This window comes from Catharus ustulatus, chromosome 22, assembly GCF_009819885.2.
Source record: "Catharus ustulatus isolate bCatUst1 chromosome 22, bCatUst1.pri.v2, whole genome shotgun sequence".
Taxonomy (NCBI): domain Eukaryota; kingdom Metazoa; phylum Chordata; class Aves; order Passeriformes; family Turdidae; genus Catharus; species Catharus ustulatus.
Window position 1 is genome coordinate 4,914,966 of NC_046242.1, and position 24,989 is coordinate 4,939,954.

Genomic DNA, 24,989 nt, shown 5'->3' on the forward strand with positions numbered 1-24,989 from the left:
CCCAGGGCTTTCTCTTTGGTCTGAGCCATGTATTCCAAATTTTCCAGGAGCTGCTCCACTGATCCTTGCCCTTAGCACAGCCTCTGCATCCACTAAAAGCGCTGCCTCTGCCCACAGGCGGGATGTTTCTCAAGGCCTGGATTGTGTTCCCACATTCCTGCTGTCACATGGATGTCCTGTACCCCGAGCACGTGGGGTTGGGGGCCAGGAGAGCTGGTTTGGGCGCCTCTTAATCCGCTGTGATTTTCCCACAGGGCTAAGGTGGGATAAGCAGTGGCTTTGCAGGTCACCGAGGTCGGAGGTGAGGATGCCCCGTGCTTGTTCATCCCGATGGAAAGTGCCACAGCCTTGGCTTGAAAGGTTTAGGGAAGGACTCACCTCTCTATTCGCACTGTATGGGGGACCATGGGGCTAGAAGAAGGATGTCAATCAGAGAATTAACTGCTGGAGAACAACATCCCAGGCTGCCACCCTATCACCCTCGCTCCAGCCCCATCCAAAATACCTCCAGAACAAACCCCTCTCCCCATAGGAGCCCCTATCCTGGCAAAACCCTAAGGCAAGAGCCTGCCTGGCTGCTCAGCGGCCCTGACAACACATGGACCTCAAGTTTTCACAGATGCTGGGCAAGCACTGAGGGCTGGGGGGCACCTGTGCTCCTGGAGAGAGGCAGGAAGGGGGCGACGAGGTGGGTGGCTACTTGCTGGGCAATTAGGGGCTATAGTGTGGCCATGGGGGCGGCGCACTGAGGCGCAGCATCCCCCTGCCTGCCTGAGGCACGGATTGAGATGGGCTCAGCCCCACTGAGGGGATGTTCAGCCCTGTGGGTGATGTCCCCACTCTGCTCCACAGGGAGAGAGGGGACACGACGGGGATATGTCCAGGATGTGCCCAAGGTCTCCCCCTGAGGGCCCCCCCGACCCTACCACCCTTCGGGGCAGGGGGGGCGGCCTGGAGCGCCCCCTACAGCAGCGAGGAGTGAGCTGCGCCAGGCGCTGTCCAATCAGAGGCGGTGCCTCGCTGTCACCACCGCTCTTCTCCACCAATCGGAAACAGCGAAGGGCGGGATCAGGGAAAGCGGGACACCACACCGGAAGTGTGCGCCAGACACAACTTCCTCCCCTCTTCCGTGCTCTACCCGCCCCCCGCCCCTCCTCAGCGCTGATAGGGTGCATTTGCTGTCTGTCAAATTTCCTGAAAGCTGACTGGACAGCCTGTGCTGCGGGTCCCGCCTACATCCGGGTCTCGCGGCCGCCGTAGCGGCAGCGCGGGGCCGCCATTGTGGTGGGGAGTGCGGGGGTCGCGGCTACCGGTGAGGGCGAACGGGGAGCGGCGGCTCCGGGGTGGGCCTGGGGCGGGCAGGAGTGGCAGGGGAGAGACCGGTAGCGGCCTCTTCGTGGTCCCGTACCTCGCCCTGAGCCCCTCTCCACTCTCTCCGCAGTTGCGTCGCCATGGCCGCCGTGTTCCCGTACCGCGGCGGCTGCGCCCCGGTGCCCAACCCGCTGGCGCCGCTGCCCGACTACATGTCCGAGGAGAAGCTGCAGGAGAAAGGTGAGTATGGCCCCGGCACCCCAGATCCCCCGCGGCAAGCAAGGCCTGACCCGCTGCCTCTGTGTCCCCGCAGCCCGCAAATGGCAGCAGCTGCAGGCCAAGCGCTATGCCGAGAAGAGGAAATTCGGCTTCGTGGACGCGCAGAAGGAGGACATGCCCCCCGAGCATGTCCGCAAAATCATCCGCGACCACGGCGACATGACCAATAGGAAGTTCCGACACGACAAGCGCGTTTACCTGGGGTAAGGGATCCCGGTGTGTGACAGACGGGGAGCTCAGGGGGATCCGCTCCTGCTCCCTTGATCATTGTTGAAGGGAGAGATCCTTCTCCAAAGGCCTCTTGCTGTCCCTTGTAGCTCGGTGAGGATGCCCTGAGGTATCAGTGCAGAGGAGGATCAGCAAAAGGAATTATTGCTTCAAATTTATGAGAAAAAACATTAGTCTGATAATGCATCATTCAGTTGTAGCTCAAACTGTTGCTGTGAGGTGTCGGTGCAAAACAGCATCAGCAAAGGGAATTGTTGCTTTGAATTTATGAGAAAAAACATTACCCTGCACAGCACAATGTCTTAGAAGAAGTCAAGGAGAGTATAGAATGTTTTTTGCAAACTTGAAAAGCATCCTTATTGCTTCTCTGCTGTTTGTGTGTGGAGAGCTGTCTAGTGCTCATTGTGGTTTACTGCAATAACCTACCATTACCCATAATAACTGCAGAAACTCACTTAAAAATTTCAGTTTTTGTTTGTAATATTCTTGAAAGCCAGATCACTAGAAAACCTTTTGATAGCACAAAGGCAGAGTGGGAAATTAATGGATTTGATTTTTAAATGGGTCAAATGAGCAGCTCGCAGGAGGGAAAACTGGAAGGTTGTTTGGCTTGTGGCAGGTGTTTGGCTGTCCTTGAGATCCACTCCAGCGTGGTTTTCCTTGGTTTGTGGTTGCAGAGCTCTGAAGTACATGCCCCATGCTGTGCTGAAGCTCCTGGAGAACATGCCCATGCCCTGGGAGCAGATCCGAGACGTTCCTGTCCTGTACCACATCACCGGCGCCATCTCCTTTGTCAACGAGATCCCCTGGGTCATCGAGCCTGTCTACATTGCCCAGTGGGGGTAGGTGCCTTCTGCTTCATCCAGGGGAGGCAAACCTTTTTACACCCACCATAAAATCCTCCTGATTTTAACCTTGCCCTGATTTCCTGCAGCTCCATGTGGATTATGATGAGGCGGGAGAAGAGGGACAGGCGTCACTTCAAGAGGATGAGATTCCCCCCGTTTGATGATGAAGAACCCCCTCTGGATTATGCTGATAACATCCTGGATGTGGAGCCCCTGGAAGCCATTCAGCTGGAGCTGGATCCAGAGGAGGATGCCCCTGTGCTGGACTGGTTCTATGACCACCAGCCTCTGAAGGACAACAGGAAGTACGTGGCTGTGGTAGCACAATTCACTGGGAGAGGGGAAAAACAAACAAACAATGCATTAATTACCTGTACAGGGCAGTGTGTAACTTTTGTGTGATGTTGGTGGGGAGAGAAAAACCTTCCCTCAAGGGTTGGAGGGAAAACCTGTGTGTTGGAAAGCTACATCTCTTGCTTGCAGGTTGCTCAGAGAAGCTGTGGCTGCCCCATCCGTGGAAGTGATCAAAGCCAGGTTGGATGGGGCTCTGAGCAACCTGGGATAGTGGAAGGGTTGGAACAAGATTAGCTTTAAGGTTCCTTCCAAGCCAGACCATTCTGGGATTCTGTGATTCAGCATCCAGCAAGGCCTGTCTCTATCCAGGAGGCCTGTTACCCACTAATCTGCAAAACTGATGTTTCTGACCATGCTGCATTATCTAGCTGGAATTTGATATTTGCTAAAAGTGCACGGATGTTCTGTGTCAGTTTGGACACAGAGGATGAGAGGAGCAGGAGCAGGCAGCATTTTCTGGGCAGGATAAGTCCAGAGTGGTCTTTAACAGTGCTGCAGCCTTTTCTTCAGCCTAGAGACACCCATGTGTTACCTGTCTGTGGCTTTCTTTTTGGTCCCTGGTGGTATTTACCAGGACCAGAGAGTGCTAATATCATTTAGCTATCTCTCAGGAGCTCACATTTAGACAGCAGAGAAAGACTGGAGGCCTTACTTGACGAGTTCCACAAGAACCTTTATTTCATGGGAAGGGAGTCAGGCAGGTTTCTCTCTGAACAAAGGGCAGACAGACATATTTATAGCTTCAAGGAGGATTTAAACTACAGCCAATAAAAGTTTATACAAAGAACAGCATCCAATCTAAGTGAGAAGTTCTAAAGGAGAGCTGAACAATTACACAAACTAATTTCTAACCAATTGTCTTCCAAAGTGTTAGGAGAGTGACCAAATTCTTAAGGAATTTGGCTCAACCTTGGTATCTAGGAAACCTTATCTATCATAGCAAGTTCCAGGGGCCAGGGGAAGATGGCTTTGGAGGAATTGTATCATCCACACTTGTCCTTGATAAATGATGGGTGGCAAAAGGTGTTTGGTAATTCTGGTGCTTTGGTTGTGCTGTGGCTGTGTCTGAGTGTCCATGCTTGCTTTCCCAGGTATGTCAATGGCTCCACATACCAGCGCTGGCAGTTCACCCTCCCCATGATGTCCACCCTGTACCGCCTGGCCAACCAGCTGCTCACTGACCTGGTGGATGACAACTACTTCTACCTGTTTGACCTGAAAGCGTTCTTCACCTCCAAGGCACTGAACATGGCCATTCCTGGAGGTCCCAAGTTTGAGCCCCTTGTCAGAGACATCAATCTTCAGTAAGTGTTTGGTTTAGGAGAGATGAGTGATTATCTAGGAAAGGGCTGATCGCTTGTTTTCAGTCACAGATGTTTGTCTCTCACACCTTGAATGCCTGCACAACAATTTCTTGTGTCATTTTAAGGGATGAAGACTGGAATGAATTTAATGACATCAACAAAATCATCATCAGGCAGCCCATCAGGACAGAGTACAAAATTGCTTTCCCCTACCTGTACAACAACCTGCCACACCATGTCCACCTCACCTGGTAAGTGCAGCAGCCCCCAGAGCCAGGACAGGAGGGAAAGGCTGTCAGAGGCTCTAATGCTTTTTTGTTGTTGTTGTTGCAGGTATCATACTCCAAATGTTGTTTTCATTAAAACAGAAGATCCTGACCTCCCAGCTTTTTACTTCGATCCTCTGATCAACCCTATTTCACACAGACATTCTGTCAAGGTGAGTCACTGGGTTTCCTGTGATAAACCCCATGTGTGGAAGTAGGGAGCTTTAGTATCTTGCTTCTGATAGCAGCACACAAACATAGATATTTCAGGAGAGGGCACCAACCCTTTGACCAAAAAACCCACAGTTGTCATTTTAGTCATCTTCTACTTCTGGAGTTGCACAGATTTGTTGCCTTTGGTTTCTGTTGATAAAACCCAATGTCTAATTAATAGTGTTAGAGTCTTCTGACAGATTAATTATCTTTCTGGTTGCCCTTGGTGTGTTCATGGAGCTGACATCTCTCTGAAGTTACCTCTGAAACACCTGACTCAGGATCTGGTAGCCACAGTTTGCCTTGTTGGGTGCTTTTTGCTTCTCTCCTGCTCAGTACAGCCACACTTTCTCCAAGAAAGCAAAGAGGTGTTTTTTTAACTTGCTTGATTCAGAAGCTGAGCTGAAGCAACTAGAAAACAACCTGTGTGGTGCTTCTGTATTTCAGAGCCAGGAGCCACTGCCTGATGATGATGAAGAGTTTGAGTTACCAGAGTTTGTGGAGCCTTTCCTGAAGGATACCCCTCTCTACACCGATAACACAGCCAATGGCATTGCCCTGCTGTGGGCCCCACGACCCTTCAACTTGAGGTCTGGCAGGACCCGGAGAGCTCTTGACATCCCACTGGTCAAGAACTGGTGAGTTCTGTCCTGGGGGAAGGGCTGATGGTGGTGATCATGACATCATTACCTTGTTGTAATGAAAATGAAATAAAGACATTATGGTGACTGGTTTCTAGAGATTTTAGGAGAGTTTCTGGAGTCTTTCCTCTAAGGAATGTGAGTTAGCTGAAGCTTTGGAGTGTGATTTATCCATAGGTACCGTGAGCACTGCCCAGCAGGACAGCCAGTCAAGGTGAGAGTCTCCTACCAGAAGCTCCTGAAATACTATGTCCTGAATGCACTCAAACACAGACCTCCCAAGGCCCAGAAGAAGAGGTGAGTGGGCTCTGTTCAGTGGGGAACTGCTGATCTCTGTAGGGGATTGAGCTGACTGTGGTCTCTGCTCTCTCCAGGTACCTGTTCCGCTCCTTCAAGGCTACCAAGTTTTTCCAGTCGACCAAGCTGGACTGGGTGGAAGTTGGCCTGCAAGTGTGTCGCCAGGGCTACAACATGCTGAACTTACTGATCCACAGAAAGAACCTGAATTACCTTCACTTGGATTATAACTTCAACCTGAAGCCTGTGAAGACCCTCACCACAAAGGTATCAGTCCATGTGCTGTTGTACATAAGAGCAGAATTTACATGAAGGTCGTTGTGTAGCCAGTGAGGAAAGAGAGGCCACAGTGCCTCTGCTGCTCAGTTGTTGACCAAATGGGTGTTGTTTTACTCTTCTATGACGTTGTTACATAAATTCTGAATATTTTGTCTTATCTAGGAAAGAAAAAAATCCCGTTTTGGGAACGCTTTCCATCTGTGCCGAGAGGTCCTGCGGCTGACGAAGCTGGTGGTGGACAGCCACGTCCAGTACAGACTGGGAAATGTGGATGCATTTCAGGTAGGCTTTTATGGTTTTTTGTTTTTAAATGTGGTGAGAGGAGAATTGGAATATTTTATATGGGAAATAGCTTCTATGGGATGCACGAAGTGGCTACAGGAAAGAGAGGAAACAATGAAAATATGCAGCATTGTTTGAAATCCTGCTTTTGTATTAGTTTATAAGAATTGATCATTGTCTGAGCCAGCATTAGGAGTTTTGTATGGCCTGATACACTCTATCCAATAAACCTGGCTGCTGGAGGTGATGTCTGAGGTGTTGATTGTTATCCTGACTGTGTTCCATATCTCAGCTGGCAGATGGCCTGCAGTACATCTTTGCCCACGTGGGTCAGCTCACGGGGATGTACCGGTACAAATACAAACTGATGAGGCAAATTCGAATGTGCAAGGACCTGAAACATCTCATCTACTACAGGTTTAACACAGTAAGTTCCACCTTTCCACATGACACTGACCCCATGAAAACTGAGGAACAAGGGAGGCATTGTGGAATGTCAATAAATGACCTGCTGTTGCCATGTGTCTGTTCTTCCAGGGGCCTGTGGGCAAAGGTCCTGGCTGTGGTTTCTGGGCTCCAGGCTGGAGAGTGTGGCTGTTCTTCATGAGGGGCATCACCCCACTGCTGGAACGCTGGCTGGGGAATCTGCTGGCCAGGCAGTTTGAAGGTCAGCAGCCTGTAAATCCTGCATGTGGGAGGAGTGTGTGGTAAAGATTAATATGTTTGCTTGCCAGCCAGTTTTCTGTACATACTGGGGGTCTTTAAACTGGTTCCACTGACCAGTTTAGAGCTCCTTCAAGATCTGTGCCCCCAGAATGGATTCTAAATAGAGGTGGGATTTCCTGCTCCATTGCCACTTAATCATCTACTCCAGACTGCTGGCAGTGTCATTTCTCCAGACATCCTGCACCTCCATGCACTCCTGAATCAAGCAGGAGAATCACTGCCTGGTGGTGTCAGAATTCCTGAAGGATTTTGCTTTTTGCAGGCCGTCACTCGAAGGGTGTCGCAAAGACTGTCACAAAACAGCGTGTGGAGTCTCACTTTGACCTGGAGCTCAGGGCAGCTGTGATGCATGACATCCTGGACATGATGCCAGAAGGGATCAAGCAGAACAAAGCCAGAACCATCCTGCAGCACCTGAGTGAGGCTTGGCGGTGCTGGAAGGCCAATATTCCCTGGAAGGTAAATCTCTTGCTTGGCCTTTGGGTTCAGTTCTGACATCACCCGAGTGGAACTTCTCTTGGAAGGCTCCCACTCCTGCTTCTCTCAAGTTCCTGTCTCTCCCCAGGTGCCAGGGCTGCCAACTCCTATTGAGAACATGATCCTGAGGTACGTGAAGGCCAAAGCTGACTGGTGGACAAACACAGCTCACTACAACCGGGAGCGAATCCGCCGAGGAGCCACTGTTGACAAAACTGTCTGTAAGAAGAACCTGGGCAGGCTGACCAGACTTTACCTGAAAGCTGAGCAGGAACGGCAGCATAATTACCTGAAGGTACTTCTGTCCTCCCTGAAATTGCTCAAATTAATGCTGTTTTCATAGGGAAGCTTTCACTGATTAATTCTGGTGGTGTGGTTCTGCAGGATGGGCCTTACATCACTGCAGAAGAGGCTGTTGCTGTGTACACAACCACAGTGCACTGGCTGGAGAGCAGGAGGTTCTCCCCCATTCCCTTCCCTCCACTCTCCTACAAGCATGACACCAAGTTGCTGATCTTAGCCCTGGAGAGGCTGAAGGAAGCTTACAGGTAAGCAGTGGGAAATGATCATGATCTTGATCTTGATCTTCAGGGGCACTGGGAAAGGCTTCTTTTTTGTTTTCCATTATTCCTGTGGTGAAGTATGGTGCAAAATTGACCCTGGTGGACTGGTAAAGCTGTTGGTTTTGATACTGCCAGTTTATCTGGGAGTTCTTACTGATTCTAGCACTTGGGCAAAGCCACTGCCATGCTTCTAAGTTTAGGGATGTGGATTGTGAAGAATTACAAGTTGAACATTATCGTTCATCAGTTAATTGCAGTGGCCATTAGGCTGCTCTTGTGCAGGTGCTGAGCTGTTCTCCCTTGTTTTCAGTGTGAAATCACGCCTGAATCAGTCACAGAGAGAGGAACTGGGCTTGATTGAGCAGGCTTATGATAATCCCCACGAAGCTCTGTCCAGAATTAAGCGACATCTGTTGACTCAGAGAGCCTTCAAGGAGGTGAGTGAGAGCCTGGTGGAAACCCAGCCATGTTATGCTGCATTCAGAAGCTGAATGGCACAAAAACTTGTGTTTTCTCTCAACTACCAGCCTCAGTTTTTCCCCTTCTTTTTTTTTTTTTTAAGGTGGGAATTGAGTTTATGGATCTCTACAGCCACTTGGTCCCTGTTTATGATGTTGAGCCCCTGGAGAAGATCACAGATGCTTATCTGGATCAGTACTTGTGGTATGAGGCTGATAAGCGAAGGCTCTTCCCTCCTTGGATCAAACCTGCTGACACTGAGCCACCCCCACTGTTGGTGTACAAGTGGTGCCAAGGTTAGTGGGCTCTTGGATTCCATGCAAAAATGAGTTTTCCTGTGGGTGAACTTGTGTCCTATGAGTCCCTTTAGGAGCTGAATTTTGGTTTTGCAATTTGCAGTCAATAATTACAATCAGAGATGTATTTTGTAGGTTATTACATGTGTATATACTGGAGGAGGACAACTTGCACAGCATTTATGGTTGATTACATAGCTTTCCTCCCATTTCTGGATAGAGTGGAAGATCCAGAGTCTGAAAAATCAGGCACTTACGTTCAGCTCCTGTGCCCAGTGGCTGTGTCTGTGCTCTGAGCTGTCAGATAACACCATTGTTTGTTTCCCTCAGGCATTAATAACCTGCAGGATGTTTGGGAAACCAGTGAAGGTGAATGCAATGTGATGCTGGAGTCTCGGTTTGAGAAGATGTATGAGAAGATTGACCTGACCTTGCTCAACAGGCTGCTGCGTCTCATCGTCGATCACAACATTGCTGACTACATGACAGCCAAGAACAACGTGGTGATCAACTACAAGGTGATGGTTGTTGTCAGGAAAGGGGATTTGTGGTGCAAGGGAACCATGTGAGAGGTTTTGGACCCCTGGCAAAGAAGGAACACAAAGAAAAGCGGTGAAGGAGTAAAAAAAACCCTTCTGGGTCCTGCTGAAGAAGAGCTGCTCAGGTGAAAGGGCTCTGATGTGTTGGGATGTGTTTTCTCACAATTCTCCTTTACCTCCTCAGGACATGAATCACACAAACTCCTATGGGATTATTCGTGGGCTGCAGTTTGCTTCCTTCATTGTCCAGTACTATGGGCTTGTGATGGACCTGCTGGTGCTGGGCCTGCACCGGGCCAGTGAGATGGCTGGGCCACCCCAGATGCCAAATGACTTCCTCAGCTTCCAGGACATTGCCACAGAGGTGGCCCATCCCATCCGCCTCTTCTGCAGATACATTGACAGGATTCACATCTTCTTCAGGTGAGATCCCTGGGGCCCTGCTTTCCTCAGGTCAGCACAGAGGCAAGGGAGGTTCAGGATGAGCCTGCTCCTGGATTTTGTTCCCTTTGCTATTGAAAATCAGGAATATTTGAATTAACAGACTTCCCTGGATAGCTGGATGCCCACATTCCTCTTCTTGCTTTCTCATTTGCTTTTATGCAGCTTCACTGAAGCAATAGAAACACGACAATGTCAAGAAACACAAATGACCAATAGAAATGCGAGAGTGCTCACTTGCTAGGGATGTGGTAATTAGAAACTGGTAAAATAAGGCTTTTCTGTCTCTTCATGGAAAGATAACCCAAACCCTGAGTTGCTCTGTGCTAATGGAGTTCCCCCTTTTCATTGGGAAGACACAAAACCGGGATAGTCACCTTCAAACAGCTTTTCCTAATAAAATCCTTATCTTTCTGGCCAGGCTGATGTTGATACATTGACCATGTAATTCCAGATCCTTTCCTGTGCATTTCCAGGTTTACAGCTGATGAGGCAAGAGACCTGATCCAGAGGTACCTGACAGAGCACCCAGACCCCAACAACGAGAACATCGTGGGCTACAACAACAAGAAGTGCTGGCCCCGGGATGCTCGCATGCGCCTCATGAAGCACGATGTGAACCTGTGAGTGCCACAGCTGGGAAAGGAGTGGGAGGAGAAAGGGGAAAATCAGTGATAAATACAGTAATTTCATGATTATAAGCTGCACCATTGTGACTAAAATTTTGGTCCGAACCCGAAGTGCGGCTTATAATCAGGTGTGGCTGATATATGGACAAAGAACAAAAAGTTGCTGTTTTAGTTTGGAGGACAGGTGTCTGCTGAGAAAGGCAGGAGCTTCTCTTTGAAATGGAGAATGTAAACCCCCTCCCTACAAATTACTACAATTTTGAAATCAAGGGGTTTTCAGGAAAAAATATGGGAATTAGGAATAACAGTTCTTTACTAGGGAAATTAAAATAGAAATACAGTACTACAAAGAAACAAACCCCAAACCCTGACACAGTCAGAGTACAACCTGACACCCGTCAGGCAGGGTGTTGGCAGCAGTCCCATTCCATGGTGGCTGCATCCTCCTGCAGTGACAGATGTGGCTCAGTTGGAGCAGTGCTCCTGTACAAGGCGCAGTTTCCCTCCGGAGCTCCAGTGGTGATGTGGAGAAATCCGGTTTTCCTCTGGAGTCCAGTGGAGAAAGGGGCTCCCTTAGTGTCCCAAAACCTCTGTTTTTATCTTGGTAAGAAATGTTGGGCTCTTCCCCCTGGCTGGAGCAACTCCCAATGGGATGCAGTAATTTTATCAGTCCCACAGTGGGACTCAATGGCCATGAGCAGAAAATGACTGGCTGGAGGAAGGATGGGTTGTGAAAAGATAAAGAACAATGCCCTGCCTGGTTTCAATGGATGCCCCATTAGCAGAATATCTGCTGTTGAGATAAGGATCACTGCCCCCACCCTCAACAGATGGTGATAGAACAGATCCCTTTTATCACACTCTGGATTGTAAAGTGCGGCTTATAATCAGGTGTGGCTCATGTATGGACAAAGAATGAAAAGTTGCTGGCACCCGGAAGTGCGGCTTATACTCAGTGCGGCTTATAATCGTGAAATTACTGTAACTGTGGGACACTGATAGGTGCTCAGGGTGAGCTGTGAGAAGTGAGGGGTCTGTGCTGAAATCCTGACAAGTTATGGAAGCTCTGAACTTGCCCAGTTGTTATTTGGGCATGCTGTGATGTGTCACTGTGCATGTCCTGTTTTGCAGTGGCCGTGCCGTGTTCTGGGACATCAAGAACCGTTTGCCCCGCTCGGTGACCACGGTGCAGTGGGAGAACAGCTTCGTGTCTGTGTACAGCAAGGACAACCCCAACCTGCTGTTCAACATGTGCGGCTTCGAGTGCCGCATCCTGCCCAAGTGCCGCACCAGCTACGAGGAGTTCACCCACAAGGACGGCGTCTGGAACCTGCAGAACGAGGTGGGTGGGAGAGCAGTCCCTGGGTGGGATTTCCATCTGTTGGAGGGGTGATTCCATGTGGAGGGAACTGATGGGTGTGTGCTCTGCAGGTCACCAAGGAGCGCACGGCTCAGTGCTTCCTGCGTGTGGATGATGAGTCTATGCAGAGGTTTCACAACAGAGTGAGGCAGATCCTCATGGCCTCTGGCTCCACAACCTTCACTAAGGTAAGGGGAGAGGGAGATCTGTGACAACTTTCTTTAGATTCTTGGGGAATGAACCAGGAGCTGATCCTTTCCTTTCCTTCCTAGATTGTCAACAAATGGAACACAGCTCTGATTGGCTTGATGACTTATTTCCGAGAAGCTGTTGTAAACACTCAGGAGCTGCTTGATTTGCTGGTGAAGTGTGAGAATAAAATCCAGACTCGGATCAAGATCGGCCTGAATTCCAAAATGCCCAGCCGTTTTCCTCCTGTGGTGTTCTACACCCCTAAGGAGCTGGGGGGGCTGGGCATGCTGTCCATGGGCCACGTTCTCATCCCTCAGTCTGACCTGAGGTGAGTTGTGCTGTTCTGATTCCTGCATGGCTTGAGTATTCTTAGGTGCTCTTTCCCCTAAGAATATTCCAAGAGTCCATAGTTCAGAGCTGTGTTGCCTTTACAGCAGTTCATGGCAGTGATCTGGGAAGTCCCAGTTCCTCCTGTCTCACTCTTGTCTCTTTGCTGCAGGTGGTCCAAGCAGACAGATGTTGGCATCACTCACTTCCGCTCAGGAATGAGTCATGAGGAGGACCAGCTCATCCCCAATCTGTATCGTTACATCCAGCCCTGGGAGAGTGAATTCATTGACTCTCAGAGGGTGTGGGCAGAGTATGCCCTGAAACGACAGGAGGCTATAGCCCAGAACAGGTGTGTGGCCAAGTGAGGGAGGACAGGCAGCAGTGGGAGGTTTTCTGCTGTCTGGGGATTTTGGATACCTTGCTGGCCCTGTGGTACCTGCAGTGCTGTTCTCTTACCTCTGGGGGACGTTTGGCATTTTAGTGTCCCCTGCAGAGCCCTGAGCTCTGTGTCATTTCTGTGATCTCATCAGCTGGGCTACTCATTAATGCTTTGCTGTAAATTGAGAGGTGACAAAGTGTGGGGATTTTTTTTCTTCAGGCGTCTGACGCTGGAGGATCTGGAGGACTCGTGGGACAGGGGAATTCCTCGGATTAACACCCTTTTCCAGAAGGACAGGCATACTCTGGCTTATGATAAGGGATGGAGAGTCAGGACTGACTTCAAACAGTATCAGGTACTGACAGGGGATTTCTCTTTACCTGTGCATGAAGTTCAGATACCTGTTCCACACAAAGTCCTTTTACCTTGCATTATTGCAGGTGCACTTCTGTCTCTTTGCTGCAGAAAGAATTTACAGCCTTCTGTTGGAACTAGTAGAGGCTGTTTGGGACCAAATGCTTCAGAATTTGTAGCTTATCCCCTTTTGCAGCATTTGCAGTGTATTGGAGAACACCACAATAAACACAACTACGTATTACAGAATCAGTACTGGATAGAGAAAAATAATTATCCCAAAACATTAAGTTTTAGTAACAGTGGAATAATTTGTTATTTAAAGCCTTTAATGACAGCTCTGTAGAAGGCTGAGAGAAGATAAAAGCATCACCTGAGGTTCCACCCAGTGTGAATTGTGCAGCAGTACTGACACAACTCACGTTGTGGATGAGCTGTGTCCTCCAGCACTGAGAGCATGAGGCTCTTTACCTGCTCACTGACCATCATCCTGATGTTGGTTCCCACAGTCAGTGCAGCCAGGTGAGTGATCTGTGATCTGCTTTGTCTGCAGGTGCTGAAGCAGAACCCGTTCTGGTGGACACACCAGCGGCATGATGGCAAACTCTGGAACCTGAACAATTACCGCACGGACATGATCCAGGCCCTGGGCGGGGTGGAAGGGATCCTGGAGCACACACTCTTCAAGGGCACCTACTTCCCCACATGGGAGGGTCTCTTCTGGTAAGAGGAGCTTTGATCTGGGCTCAGGCTGTGCTGGTTCTGTTGAGTTTCTGCTGGTTTTCAGTGGTCACTTGAGAGCATTGTGTAGTTCAGTTGTGAGAGCACCTGGGAGGGGGCTACAATCAGACTTAAAAATCCATGGAAATTTCTTGGCTGATCCCTGTGTCTGTTACAAGTGACACATAGCAGCAGAGATGAGGGGCATCTCATGCAATTCAATCTAATGCAGTTGATGGTCTGCCCTTTCTAGGGAGAAGGCCAGTGGTTTTGAGGAGTCCATGAAGTGGAAGAAGCTAACAAATGCCCAGAGATCGGGTTTGAACCAAATTCCAAACAGAAGATTCACTCTCTGGTGGTCTCCTACCATTAACAGAGCCAATGTAAGTACCTGGTGTTTGTTCCTCTAGGAGCAGACACCACTTTTCCACTGAAATGAGAGCAGTTAATTGATCCAATTAATTCTCAGAACATCTCTTACAGAGCTACTAAACCTCCTTAATGGGAGATGCTCCATTTTTAAACTTTCCTCAATTGTGCTGTTGTGTGTTCTCACAGCTGCTTTTCCTTTGCAGGTGTATGTTGGGTTCCAGGTGCAGCTGGATTTGACAGGGATCTTCATGCATGGCAAGATCCCCACGCTGAAGATTTCCCTCATCCAGATTTTCCGAGCTCACTTGTGGCAGAAGATCCATGAGAGCATTGTCATGGATTTGTGTCAGGTGAGCAGTGTTGGTTTGGTTTGTTTCTGTGCCCTTTTGGAGCAGGACCAGTCTTCCTCCAGCAATTTGGCAGAGAAAGGGAAGAAATGGAAAATGGGATTTTCCTGACTGCCTCAGTGTTGAGGATAGATTCCTTATCTGAGTTCCCTGAACACATCTCATCTTTGGCTGCCTTTTCCCCAGGTGTTTGATCAAGAGCTGGATGCTCTGGAGATTGAGACAGTGCAGAAAGAGACAATCCACCCCAGGAAGTCCTACAAGATGAATTCCTCATGTGCAGATATCCTTCTCTTTGCTTCCTACAAGTGGAATGTGTCACGTCCATCCTTGCTGGCAGATTCCAAGTGAGTTTCCCTTTTTCCTCTCCTCAGTGTCCCAGCAGAGCAGAGCTGCTGAGCCTGTCATCCAGAGCCTCTGTGTCTCTTGGGTATCTGGGGACACTGGAGACTGTGTCCAGAAAAGCACAGGTGTGCTTGGGTAGGTGGTTGCAGCACCTCCTGGCATTGCCTTCTGCAAAACACCAGCACTGCCTTTGCTCCTCTTCTTTCTTCTGGGTGAACCTTGCCCTGAGCTGTTGGAGGTTCTGGAAACCTCATAAAGCTGAGCTGGCCCAGGGCCAGAATCTGGAGTGAATTCTGACTGAATCCTCACCAGACAGTCCCTGGGGGAGATGACCCTCGTGACACAGCAGTGGACTCACTGCTGCTTTGTTTAAACCTTTCAGCAGCCTCTGCATTCACTGCTGTGTGATGAGAACAGCAGATCCCTGTCCAGGGTGGAACGTGGATATGAGCTGGCTGCAGTGTCCATGCTGGGTGACAATTACTGCAGGAGGATTTTGTGCAAGATGAACTTGTGGGTTGTTTTCCCTCAGGGATGTGATGGACAGCACCACCACCCAGAAGTACTGGATTGACATCCAGCTGCGCTGGGGCGACTACGACTCCCACGACATCGAGCGCTACGCGAGGGCCAAGTTCCTGGACTACACCACAGACAACATGAGCATCTACCCCTCTCCCACTGGGGTGCTCATTGCCATTGATCTGGCCTACAACTTGCACAGGTGAGAGCTGCACCTTGTGTGGTTTCACTTCTAGGGTTGGAATTGGTAGTTCATGGTGTTGTCTCAGTGCAGCTCCAGACTGGGTTGTGTTCCAGGCAGGAGGATGAGGGGAGAGGGCAGAAGCTGGAGATGTGCAGTGAGTGGGATAAGGCATCTCAGGTTACCCAGTCTTGCTCAATGGTAGAGCTTCAGTTCCTCCAGTTCATTAATAATTTGTTTCTTAGGATATTTCTGTCAGACTGTTGTTGGAGCTGAAGGACAGGCCTTGTTTCAAAGTCCCTACAAGTAGGGACTGCTGTTTCTCACTGGAGACTAGGGGAAAAGTCAGAAATCAGTTCTCCAGTGTGTTTGTTTGCAGCTCTTTTGGGACTGCTGCATGTGTGTGCTGTGCCTTCCCACTGAGGGGCTGTAGGGAAAAGCCATAGGTGACCAACTCCCAGGGACATTCCAGAAGTCACACTGCAATACAAAGTTGTATTTTCAGCAGATAGAAAGGGGCGTGGCTGCTGCATGGAAAGATTTGAGTGGGGCTGTTGCCTCTTCAGGTCTAATGGTAACAACTTCTGTTTGTTTCTTCCTTCAGTGCTTATGGGAACTGGTTCCCTGGGAGCAAACCTCTGATCCAGCAAGCCATGGCCAAAATCATGAAAGCAAACCCTGCCCTGTATGTGTTGAGGGAACGAATCCGCAAAGGGCTGCAGCTCTACTCCTCAGAGCCCACAGAGCCCTACCTGTCCTCCCAGAACTATGGGGAGCTCTTCTCCAACCAGATCATCTGGTTTGTGGATGACACCAACGTGTACAGAGTCACCATCCACAAGGTGAGGCCAAAGGGGTGTCTCAGGGAAAGGACAGCATGGGGTGGAGGTTTCCATGCATGATGGAAAAGTGGGAGTCAACACATGGGCCCAGATTTTTGCAGTGTGCACAGAGCAGCTCCTGCTCAAAGCACACAGAGAGTTGGCTCTTGTGTAAAGGTGTGGCTGGGCTCCGTTTATCTCCATGCACCTCTCACTCTCACTTGTTTCCTCAGACTTTTGAAGGGAATTTGACCACAAAACCCATCAATGGAGCCATTTTCATCTTCAATCCCAGAACTGGACAGCTCTTCCTGAAGATCATCCACACATCTGTGTGGGCAGGACAGAAGCGTCTGGGACAGGTAGGGCCTGGCTGTGCCTTGGGGGTGGGCTCTTCCCTTGAGCAGAAAACATCTTCATCTTCTTTCCTTTTCATGAGTTTGGAGTACCAAAGTCCAAGTGATCAGGCAGGCAGGAGCATGGCATATAAAAGTGGAAGAACTCAGGCATTGCTGCTGTAAGGATTTTGGGGGTCTGAGGTGTAAAGACCCCACATTATCAAGCAGAGCTTGAGTAACAGTTCTGTGCTCCTTGTTCCACAAATCCCTCTGCACTTGGCTGTACTCAGGAGTAACTGAGCTCCAGGAATGGGAACTGCCCTCTGTGATCAGTAAGGAGGAAATGCTGGGCTTTGTCACTGATCGGGAACAAGCCAGGAATTCCAGTTGTATTTTTAGAATTTGGTTTGCATCCCTGTGGTTCCCAGAGACATGGAGACACTGCTGGGGAGCAAGGGGATATTTCTCTAACCCTGCTGTCTGTCTGTAGCTGGCCAAGTGGAAGACTGCTGAAGAGGTGGCTGCCTTGATCCGATCCCTTCCCGTGGAGGAGCAGCCCAAGCAGATCATAGTGACACGGAAGGGCATGCTGGACCCTCTTGAGGTAAGGATGCAGCTCCCTGAGAATGTGCAAAATCTGTGAGGTAACAGGGCAGTTCTGTGTCCTGTGATGTTTTCAGTAGCTGTGAGCTAATTCCTCTTGATAAACTCCAGGTGCACTTGCTGGATTTCCCCAATATTGTGATCAAAGGCTCGGAGTTGCAGCTACCCTTCCAGGCCTGTCTGAAAGTGGAGAAGTTTGGTGATCTCATCCTGAAGGCCACTGAACCCCAGATGGTTCTCTTCAATCTCTATGATGACTGGCTGAAAACCATCTCTTCCTACACAGTAAGCACAGATGTGTCTGCTTTGCATTTTGCTGCTGATAAATGAGGCAGGAGCCAAGGCTTCAGATATCCCTGATGATTTATTTGGGAGCACTTGGCTCTGAATCTGCCTGGATTTTTCTTTAGATGCATTTCACTGGCAGTTCCCATGTGCTCAAACAGAGGAATGCTGTACTAGGGCCTTGTACATTTAATTTTCTTCTTTCTAATTCCATCTTCTTTTCATCTCCAAGGCATTCTCCCGCCTGATCCTGATTCTCCGGGCGCTACACGTGAATAACGATCGAGCCAAAGTTATCCTGAAGCCTGACAAGACAACCATCACTGAGCCTCACCACATCTGGCCAACCCTGACAGATGAGGAGTGGATCAAGGTGGAGGTGCAGCTGAAGGATCTCATCCTTGCTGACTATGGCAAGAAGAACAAGTAAGGCACTGTGCAGCTGCCATAGTGCTGTCAGCCTTTCCTTCCTGCCCTAAAGGCTGTGGCCAGGGGTCTTTATCAGTGCATTCTCAGCTTTGTAGGGAATCTGGTTATTATTAATAACTTTCTGGTAAGGCAGATAAAAATGTCTGCACCAAATCTTTGATCTGAGCATCATGTGATCATGGCCCCTCTTTTGTTTGAAAAGTTTATTTTTTTCGCAGTGCCCAGAGTGGATGTTCTGAGCTTGAGCCTGCTTGGCTCCAGAATGTATTTTGAAATGCCTGACCTGGGTGAATTTTCTCTTCCAGCGTGAACGTCGCATCCCTGACCCAGTCAGAGATCCGAGACATCATCCTGGGCATGGAGATCTCTGCCCCGTCCCAGCAGAGGCAGCAGATTGCAGAAATTGAGAAGCAAACCAAGGAGCAGTCGCAGCTGACGGCCACGCAGACCCGCACGGTGAACAAACACGGGGATGAAATCATCACCTCCACCACCAGCAACTACGAAACACAGACCTTCTCCTCCAAGACTGAGTGGAGGGTCAGGTAGGAGGGCAGGCAGGGGTGGTGGGAAGGGTTGGAATGCTCTAGAAGCATCTGTGCCCCCTCTGATCATGGTCTCCTCCTCACAGAGCAATTTCTGCTGCCAACCTCCACCTGCGGACAAACCACATCTATGTGTCATCAGATGACATAAAGGAGACAGGTTACACCTACATCCTTCCCAAAAACGTGTTGAAGAAGTTCATCTGCATCTCGGACCTGCGGGCCCAGGTGAGTGTGCAGGGGTTTGTTACACTTGAGCCCCACTCAGACACTCCTGGTGAAGGGCTGGGAACCTGCTGTGGTTTGTCCATGTGAATCCCTCTGAGGCTCCCCTCAGGAATTAAGTTGTTCACACTGTCACAGTTACACAGTGATCTCTTCTGGCCTTCTAAGGCAGCTGTGTGTTTTAGATTGCAGGTTACCTGTATGGAGTGAGCCCTCCAGACAACCCCCAGGTGAAGGAGATCCGGTGCATTGTGATGGTGCCCCAGTGGGGGACACACCAGACTGTGCATCTGCCTGGGCAGCTGCCACAGCATGAGTATCTCAAGGTGAGTTGAGGTTCAGGGTGAGGTTCAGGCTTCCAGGGTGGGTGGAAGGTTGGTAACAAGAATGTGAGGTGATGGAGCAGCTTCCCTTGGTCTTTTGTAGTTGTAAGATTGAAAGGGCTCAGTCTGAAGCCAAACCTGATTGAGATCAGGTGAGGGGAAGCCTGTGATCCCTCTGTCCTTTTTGCCAGGCTTGAAGTGGTCTTGTTTTAAATGGTTTTGTTTTTTCTCTAAACCACTCTCTTTTTGTCAGGAAATGGAACCTCTGGGCTGGATTCACACCCAACCAAACGAGTCCCCTCAGCTCTCACCCCAGGATGTCACCACCCACGCCAAGGTCATGGCTGACAACCCGTCCTGGGATGGAGAGAAGACCATCATCATCACCTGCAGGTGAGGGCAGGGAGGTCTGGTGCCCCTCTCAGGGCTTGTTGCTGCAGAGCTGGGGAACTCAAAATTTTGAAAGGGAGTGTTGGCTCATTGCTGGTTTCCCTCCTCTGCCCCAGGTGAGTCTGACTTGCCTCATGTCTCCTTTTCAGTTTCACCCCTGGCTCCTGCACGTTGACAGCCTACAAACTGACCCCCAGTGGGTACGAGTGGGGCCGGCAGAACACGGACAAAGGCAACAATCCCAAGGGTTACCTCCCCTCCCACTATGAGAGGGTGCAGATGCTGCTCTCCGACCGCTTCCTTGGCTTCTTCATGGTCCCTGCTCAGGGCTCCTGGAACTACAACTTCATGGGTGAGCTAGCCTGGGGAGGGCAGGGGAAAGGAGACAGTGTGAGGAGCTTGGGGAGGAGGGAATAGCTCCTTACCTGCTCCAAAACCTCCTCAGAGCAGCTAACAAAATTATGAGCACTGTGCCCTGAGCTTTCCTTGGTACCAGCACCATTGGGATGTCTGTTCAATGATTTTTTGGTGGCTAGAGAGGAAAAACAGATCCTATGTGTGGATTGTAGTGCATGGTCTGTCACCACTAAATAATTAATCCCTGTCAGGCAGAAGAGATAATGGAAAATGCAAGAGAGAAGCTGTTCCAAGTAGGGAGATCCTGGTATCATGGACACCACGGGCAGCTGGAGAGAGAGGGTCAGGAAAGGAGAGTGACAGAACACTCGACTAGCATAAAAGGACTGTAAATCTCTGGAGGGGAGGAACCCAAAGAGGGACGGTTTTGTGGGTTTAGAACTCTCCTGGCATCGAAGTGGTCATAGAAGGGTGGAGGGCACTTGTTGGTCTCCCGAAGGATGGAGGAGGCAGAAGGAGTGCTCAGGTAGGTGACACTCCCTCTTTTCCAGGTGTTCGCCACGACCCCAACATGAAGTACGAGCTGCAGCTCGCCAACCCCAAGGAGTTTTACCACGAGGTCCATCGCCCCTCTCACTTCCTCAACTTCGCGCTGCTGCAGGAGGGGGAGGTTTACTCTGCCGACCGCGAGGATCTCTACGCCTAATCCTGCCCGCGCCCCTTTTAGTACTGTTGATATTCAACAGCGTGTTCGTGTGCCCCCGCTCGCCCCCCTCACCCCACGCGTTGTTGTTCCCCCAACTTTTCCGCTCAATAAATTTTGTACGAACGGGAGCGCGGGCTCGGCTCGGTCCCGCCTCGGGGGCGGCCCCGGACGGGGCGGGCCGGGCCGGGCGGAGCGTGCGCGGGCCGGGGCCATGGCGGAGCCGCTGTGGCGAACGCCGCCGGGCCGGCTGGCCCCGCCGCACGTCTACCGCATGGCGGGGGCGCTGGGCAACGAGCTGCGCCGCCTCTCCGCCCGCTTCGGGCCCGACGCCGTGGCCGGGCTGGTGCCGCCCGTGGTGCGGCTGCTGGAGCTGCTCGAGGCGCTGGTGGCCCCGGCCGAGGGGGAGGCGCCGGCAGCGCCGCTCGGGCCGCAGGAGGCGGAGGTGAGCGGGGACCTGCGGCGGTGACACCGAGCCGCGCGTGTCCCGCTGGAGCGGCCGGGCCGGCTGTTCGCTTCTCACGGGGAATGGGGCTGACGCGGGTGTCCCGCAGCTTGTGAGACGGCTCTGACCCCGCTGGGAATGGCTCTGACCCTGCATCCCCTGGGACAGCTCTGGTGTGGCTCTGCCGTTCTCCCGGGGGATGTCTGTCCTGTCCCTGCTGTCCCCAATCCCTGGCCCAGCTCTGGTGTGGCTGTGCTGCTCTCCCGGGGGATGTCTGTCCTGTCCCTGCTGTCCCCAACCCCTGGGACAGCTCTGATCTCGCTATCCCTCTCCTCTAGTATGGATCTGACCCCTACTGTCCTCCATCCCTTGGAATAGTTCCCAGCTGTCCCCCTTTCCGGGGTGGTGGCACTGACCCCGCTGCCCCCATTCCCTGGGAATCCTCTGTCCTGGCTGTCACCGTCCCCTGGAGCAGCGCTGACCTGGCTGTTGCCCGGCTGACCCGGCTGTCCCTGCCCGCGGGGGTGGCTCTGACCCGGCTGTCCCCGTCCCCAGGACCCGGAGCAGAGGCTGTGGGAGGCTGAGCGCCGGGAGCGAGCCCTGCACGGCCGCCTGGCCTGCCTGGAGGAGCAGAACCGGCAGCTCCTGGGGCAGCTTGCGGAGAGCCAGTCCCAGGAAGGTGGGTTTGGGGTGGGTTCGGGTCTCCTGATGGCACAGGGTGTCCCTGTGGAGTGGCAGGCTGGGTGCAGGGCTGAACCTGTTCTGCTGGAGTCTGGAATGCTGCTCTCCTTTCCCTCACCTTGGAGACCTGTCCTAGCAGGGAGCACAAGGCATTACCTTGTTCTGCAAATCACAGGGATCCCAAACCTCCAGAGCACCTCGAAAACCCTCAGGAGGGTGGTGGAAGCAGGTAGAGTGTGGGCTGCTGTGCCAACACAAGGATGTGTCAGGAATAGTCTAAAACTTTCAGTTCCCTTCTTTCCACTGTTCCCACTGTGAGATTACCAGGAACAAGTCAGAGTTTGCAGAAGCACTGGGGATCGTGGTAGTGCTGTGGGCTTGGGGAGTCCCTGGGGCTCTCACTGCTCTCTGCTGCTCTGGTCTCAGACAGCACGGCTCGCAAGGAGCGGGAGGTGATGCTGCGGCTCAAGGAGGTGGTGGACAGGCAGAGGGATGAGCTGCGTGCCCAGGCCCACGAGATCGTCTGCAAGAGCCGGGACACGGAGGCGGTGAGGGCAGGGAGCTCAGGGTGGGGTGTGCAAGGGCCTGGGGACTTGTTTCATGTCACATCCCTCCCCGGGGCTGTCACAGCTGCTGAGCCTGCTGGGGCAGGTGGCACTGATGTCCCTGGGTGGGGACACTGCCTCACCTTTGGCTGCCCTCCAGCTGCAGGAACAGCTCCATCGCTTCATGGCCATGAACGAGGAGCTGCGGCACAAGGTGGCCGTGGTGCAGGCCCAGCTCAAGAGTGCTCTGGAGCACAAGTCAGACCTGGAGGCTGCCATGCTGCAGAGCCAGAGGGAAACGAGCAGGAGGAGCAGGACAGCCCTGGAGAGGCGGCCAGAGCCTGGTGTGGTGAGTCTGAGCTGTGGCCTCACTGCTGCTGGGCATCACCAGCACTGACCCCGCATTCCCAGGCTGGTCTGGAGCTTTTGGCACTCTCAGACGTGGCTGCTGAAGGAAACCCCACCGCTGAAAAGTGAGCAGTGTGGTGTCTGCAATGCCTTCTCTGTGAAAGCTGCTGTGGGTGGAGCAAGATGAGGGGACAGGAGTTAGAAGTGGGTGGGACACACAGGATGAGGGGGGTTTGCCACATGTGGTGATGGACTGAGATGGGGACATTCCTGGGACTTTTCTATCTTTGCCTGCATGTGCATCCAGCCTTTGGGTGGGGATTTTGAGGTCTCTGCTTGCCTGCTGACTCTCCAGGAAGGAGCCCTGTCACCCTCAGAGGAGCCACAACACCAGGATGGGGACAGGAGCCCTGGTCACTGCTGCTTCTCCAAGGAAGAGCTGCAGCAGATCCTGCAAGAGAGGAATGAGCTCAAGACCAACCTGTTCTTGGTGCAGGAGGAGCTGGCCTATTACCAGAGGTGAGTCCTGTCCCTGCAGCCACCCCTGGCCCATCAGAGGTTGTTCCCACCACAGTCAGAATCTTCTCCAGGCTCTTGATTAACCAGCTGGCTGCTTTTTACCAGGGAGCTGCTGAACGAGGAGAGAATTCCCAGCTTCTTCTTGGATGCCATGAAGTCAAATATCAAAAAACAGAGGAAGAAAATCAGAGCCAAAATGCTGGGAACGACGGAGGAGTCGGCGAGCAGGTGAGTCAGACTGGGTGCTGGGATCCTCCCGTGCAGGGTGGGTGCTGGCTGGCCTGCTCCAGTATTTCCATGTGTGTGATGCCCTGGATTGGAGCTTCCTCAAGCCCAGAGCTGCCTCCACCCTCCAGAGATCAAAGGTTTGATGTCTGCAGTTGATGTGTTGCTGTGGCATAGCTGTGCCACAGGGGCTGGGCTTTGTGCTGTAACTCCTGTGTCCCTGTCACCAGCCAGGCCTGGCCAAATGCCACTTGTCCCTGTGTGCATGTGACACAAGGGAGGCAAGGTGGTGGCACTGGGAGCTCTGGACAGACTCCAGAGTGGCTCCAGCACTTGCTGCTGTGGCTCAGTGCAGGTTTGCCCCCATTTCTTTGTGCTGCAGTGAAGAAGAGGAGGGCTCCTGGCTCCCAGGTCATGGCACAGACTGTGTGGATGCTCAGCCTCCAGAATCCAAAATTAGGAGCTTGTAAGTCTGCTTCTGGGCTGGTAGGGATGGGAGGCTCTGCCAGTGGAAAGGTTTGGGGCTTGGCTGGGACCTGGCACCTGTAGAGCTTGGATATGATGGGAACAGAGTCAGCAGCTGGTGCAGGGCTGGCAGGGATGCTGCCAAAGCAGGGTTTGCTGGTTTAGGGGGATCTGCCAGGGCCAGGCTATGTTCTGTTGCCACCAGAGAGGGAAGCTGGGATTCCACATCCCCTCTGGGGAGGTTCTGGTCCCCCACAGCCCTCATCTGCTCTCTCTGCAGTTTTGGGCTGTGGTATCAGGGCAGCAGCAAGGAACCCCCCACATCCAGCTGCTCCGGAACCTGGGAAATCATCGACTCGCTGGACACCCAGCTGGAGCCAGAGGGAGAGAGCAAGGCAGGGTCCAGCTCCCCTGACAGAGCCATGGCACCACTCTGACCCCACAGGAATGGGGGCAGGATCTGTCCTTGCAGCAGAACTTCCTGGATCCTCCTCTTACAGTGGCTTCAAGGGCAGCACGGCAGCCCTGGCATTTCCTCGTGCCGTGGTGGTGGCAAAGCCACAGCGTGGACAGGTCCCTGCAAACCCACTGGGACACTTGGATTTGGGCTGCCAGCCTGGCATGGGACAGCTCAGCACCTCTGCCCACCAGCCACCCTTTCACTGTGCCCACAGCTTAGCTACAGAGGGGCCCTCCCAGCTGTGCCCCCTCCCCACAGCCCCCTGCTTGCAGCTCAGCCTGGTGGGGCTCTGCCCCCTCTTCCTGCTCCACACCCCAAAAGGGATCTTCCCATCCCCTGGTGGCTCTTTGCAAACCCCTCTGCTCACAGCCAGGATTCCACTGCCCCATCCTGCTCTGTGGGGATGTTTTACCTCACCCCTTCCTGTCTCTACCTCCCCAGTCCCTGCAATGTGCAGGTCCAGCTGGGGTCCCCACATGGCTGGGAGGGGCTGAGCACACTGCACTGGGTGTCCAGGTGCTCCCGTGGCTGGGAGCCATCAGGATCTGCACCACCAGGGCCACTCCTGCACTTCTCAGGCATGGGGTGAATCAGTTTTGTACTGAGACCTCTTCCTGCCACCTCTAGGACCTGGCAGACTGGAACAATCCTTGTGTTCATGAGGGTGAGTCGGTCCCCTCAGATCAGGTACTTTCTACCTTTAATTTGGAAATAAATCAGTCTCTGTTTCTCCTCTGAGGTTCTGGCT

General features: G+C 52.0%; 2 protein-coding genes across 2 annotated transcripts; both read left to right on the plus strand.

Moving 5' to 3' along the window:
- Positions 1–1,250: 1,250 nt before the first annotated feature.
- PRPF8 (pre-mRNA processing factor 8) lies at positions 1,251–20,684 on the plus strand. The gene is made up of 43 exons (XM_033078264.1): positions 1,251–1,312; positions 1,442–1,551; positions 1,625–1,793; positions 2,496–2,660; positions 2,753–2,971; positions 4,112–4,324; positions 4,450–4,575; positions 4,658–4,763; positions 5,251–5,441; positions 5,622–5,741; positions 5,819–6,008; positions 6,183–6,302; positions 6,595–6,729; positions 6,840–6,969; positions 7,291–7,487; positions 7,594–7,800; positions 7,890–8,053; positions 8,379–8,505; positions 8,631–8,823; positions 9,154–9,341; positions 9,547–9,785; positions 10,280–10,426; positions 11,564–11,774; positions 11,864–11,980; positions 12,065–12,312; positions 12,484–12,663; positions 12,913–13,048; positions 13,601–13,770; positions 14,021–14,150; positions 14,343–14,489; positions 14,673–14,833; positions 15,364–15,555; positions 16,139–16,376; positions 16,589–16,717; positions 17,184–17,297; positions 17,408–17,581; positions 17,814–18,007; positions 18,316–18,555; positions 18,642–18,783; positions 18,966–19,106; positions 19,357–19,496; positions 19,643–19,845; positions 20,402–20,684. The coding sequence occupies exons 2-43, from the start codon at positions 1,452–1,454 to the stop codon at positions 20,554–20,556; spliced, it is 7,008 nt and encodes a 2,335-aa protein (XP_032934155.1). The 5' UTR covers positions 1,251–1,312; positions 1,442–1,451; the 3' UTR covers positions 20,557–20,684.
- An 83-nt stretch (positions 20,685–20,767) lies between these two features.
- Positions 20,768–24,979, plus strand: LOC117006162 (Rab interacting lysosomal protein). Its single transcript, XM_033078509.1, has 8 exons — positions 20,768–20,998; positions 21,554–21,677; positions 22,106–22,227; positions 22,385–22,573; positions 22,928–23,091; positions 23,197–23,319; positions 23,699–23,782; positions 24,062–24,979. The coding sequence occupies exons 1-8, from the start codon at positions 20,768–20,770 to the stop codon at positions 24,216–24,218; spliced, it is 1,194 nt and encodes a 397-aa protein (XP_032934400.1). The 3' UTR covers positions 24,219–24,979.
- Positions 24,980–24,989: the final 10 nt, after the last annotated feature.

Excerpts from the sequence above, each read along its gene's own strand:
- PRPF8 (XM_033078264.1), top strand. The coding sequence starts at position 1,452 with ATGGCCGCCGTGTTCCCGTACCGCGGCGGCTGCGCCCCGGTGCCCAAC. Across the intron at positions 1,794-2,495 it reads GACAAGCGCGTTTACCTGGG|AGCTCTGAAGTACATGCCCC; the intron begins GTAAGGGATCCC and ends TTGTGGTTGCAG. Across the intron at positions 16,377-16,588 it reads ACAGAGTCACCATCCACAAG|ACTTTTGAAGGGAATTTGAC; the intron begins GTGAGGCCAAAG and ends TTGTTTCCTCAG.
- LOC117006162 (XM_033078509.1), top strand. The coding sequence starts at position 20,768 with ATGGCGGAGCCGCTGTGGCGAACGCCGCCGGGCCGGCTGGCCCCGCCG. Across the intron at positions 21,678-22,105 it reads GGAGAGCCAGTCCCAGGAAG|ACAGCACGGCTCGCAAGGAG; the intron begins GTGGGTTTGGGG and ends CTCTGGTCTCAG. Across the intron at positions 23,783-24,061 it reads GAATCCAAAATTAGGAGCTT|TTTTGGGCTGTGGTATCAGG; the intron begins GTAAGTCTGCTT and ends CTCTCTCTGCAG.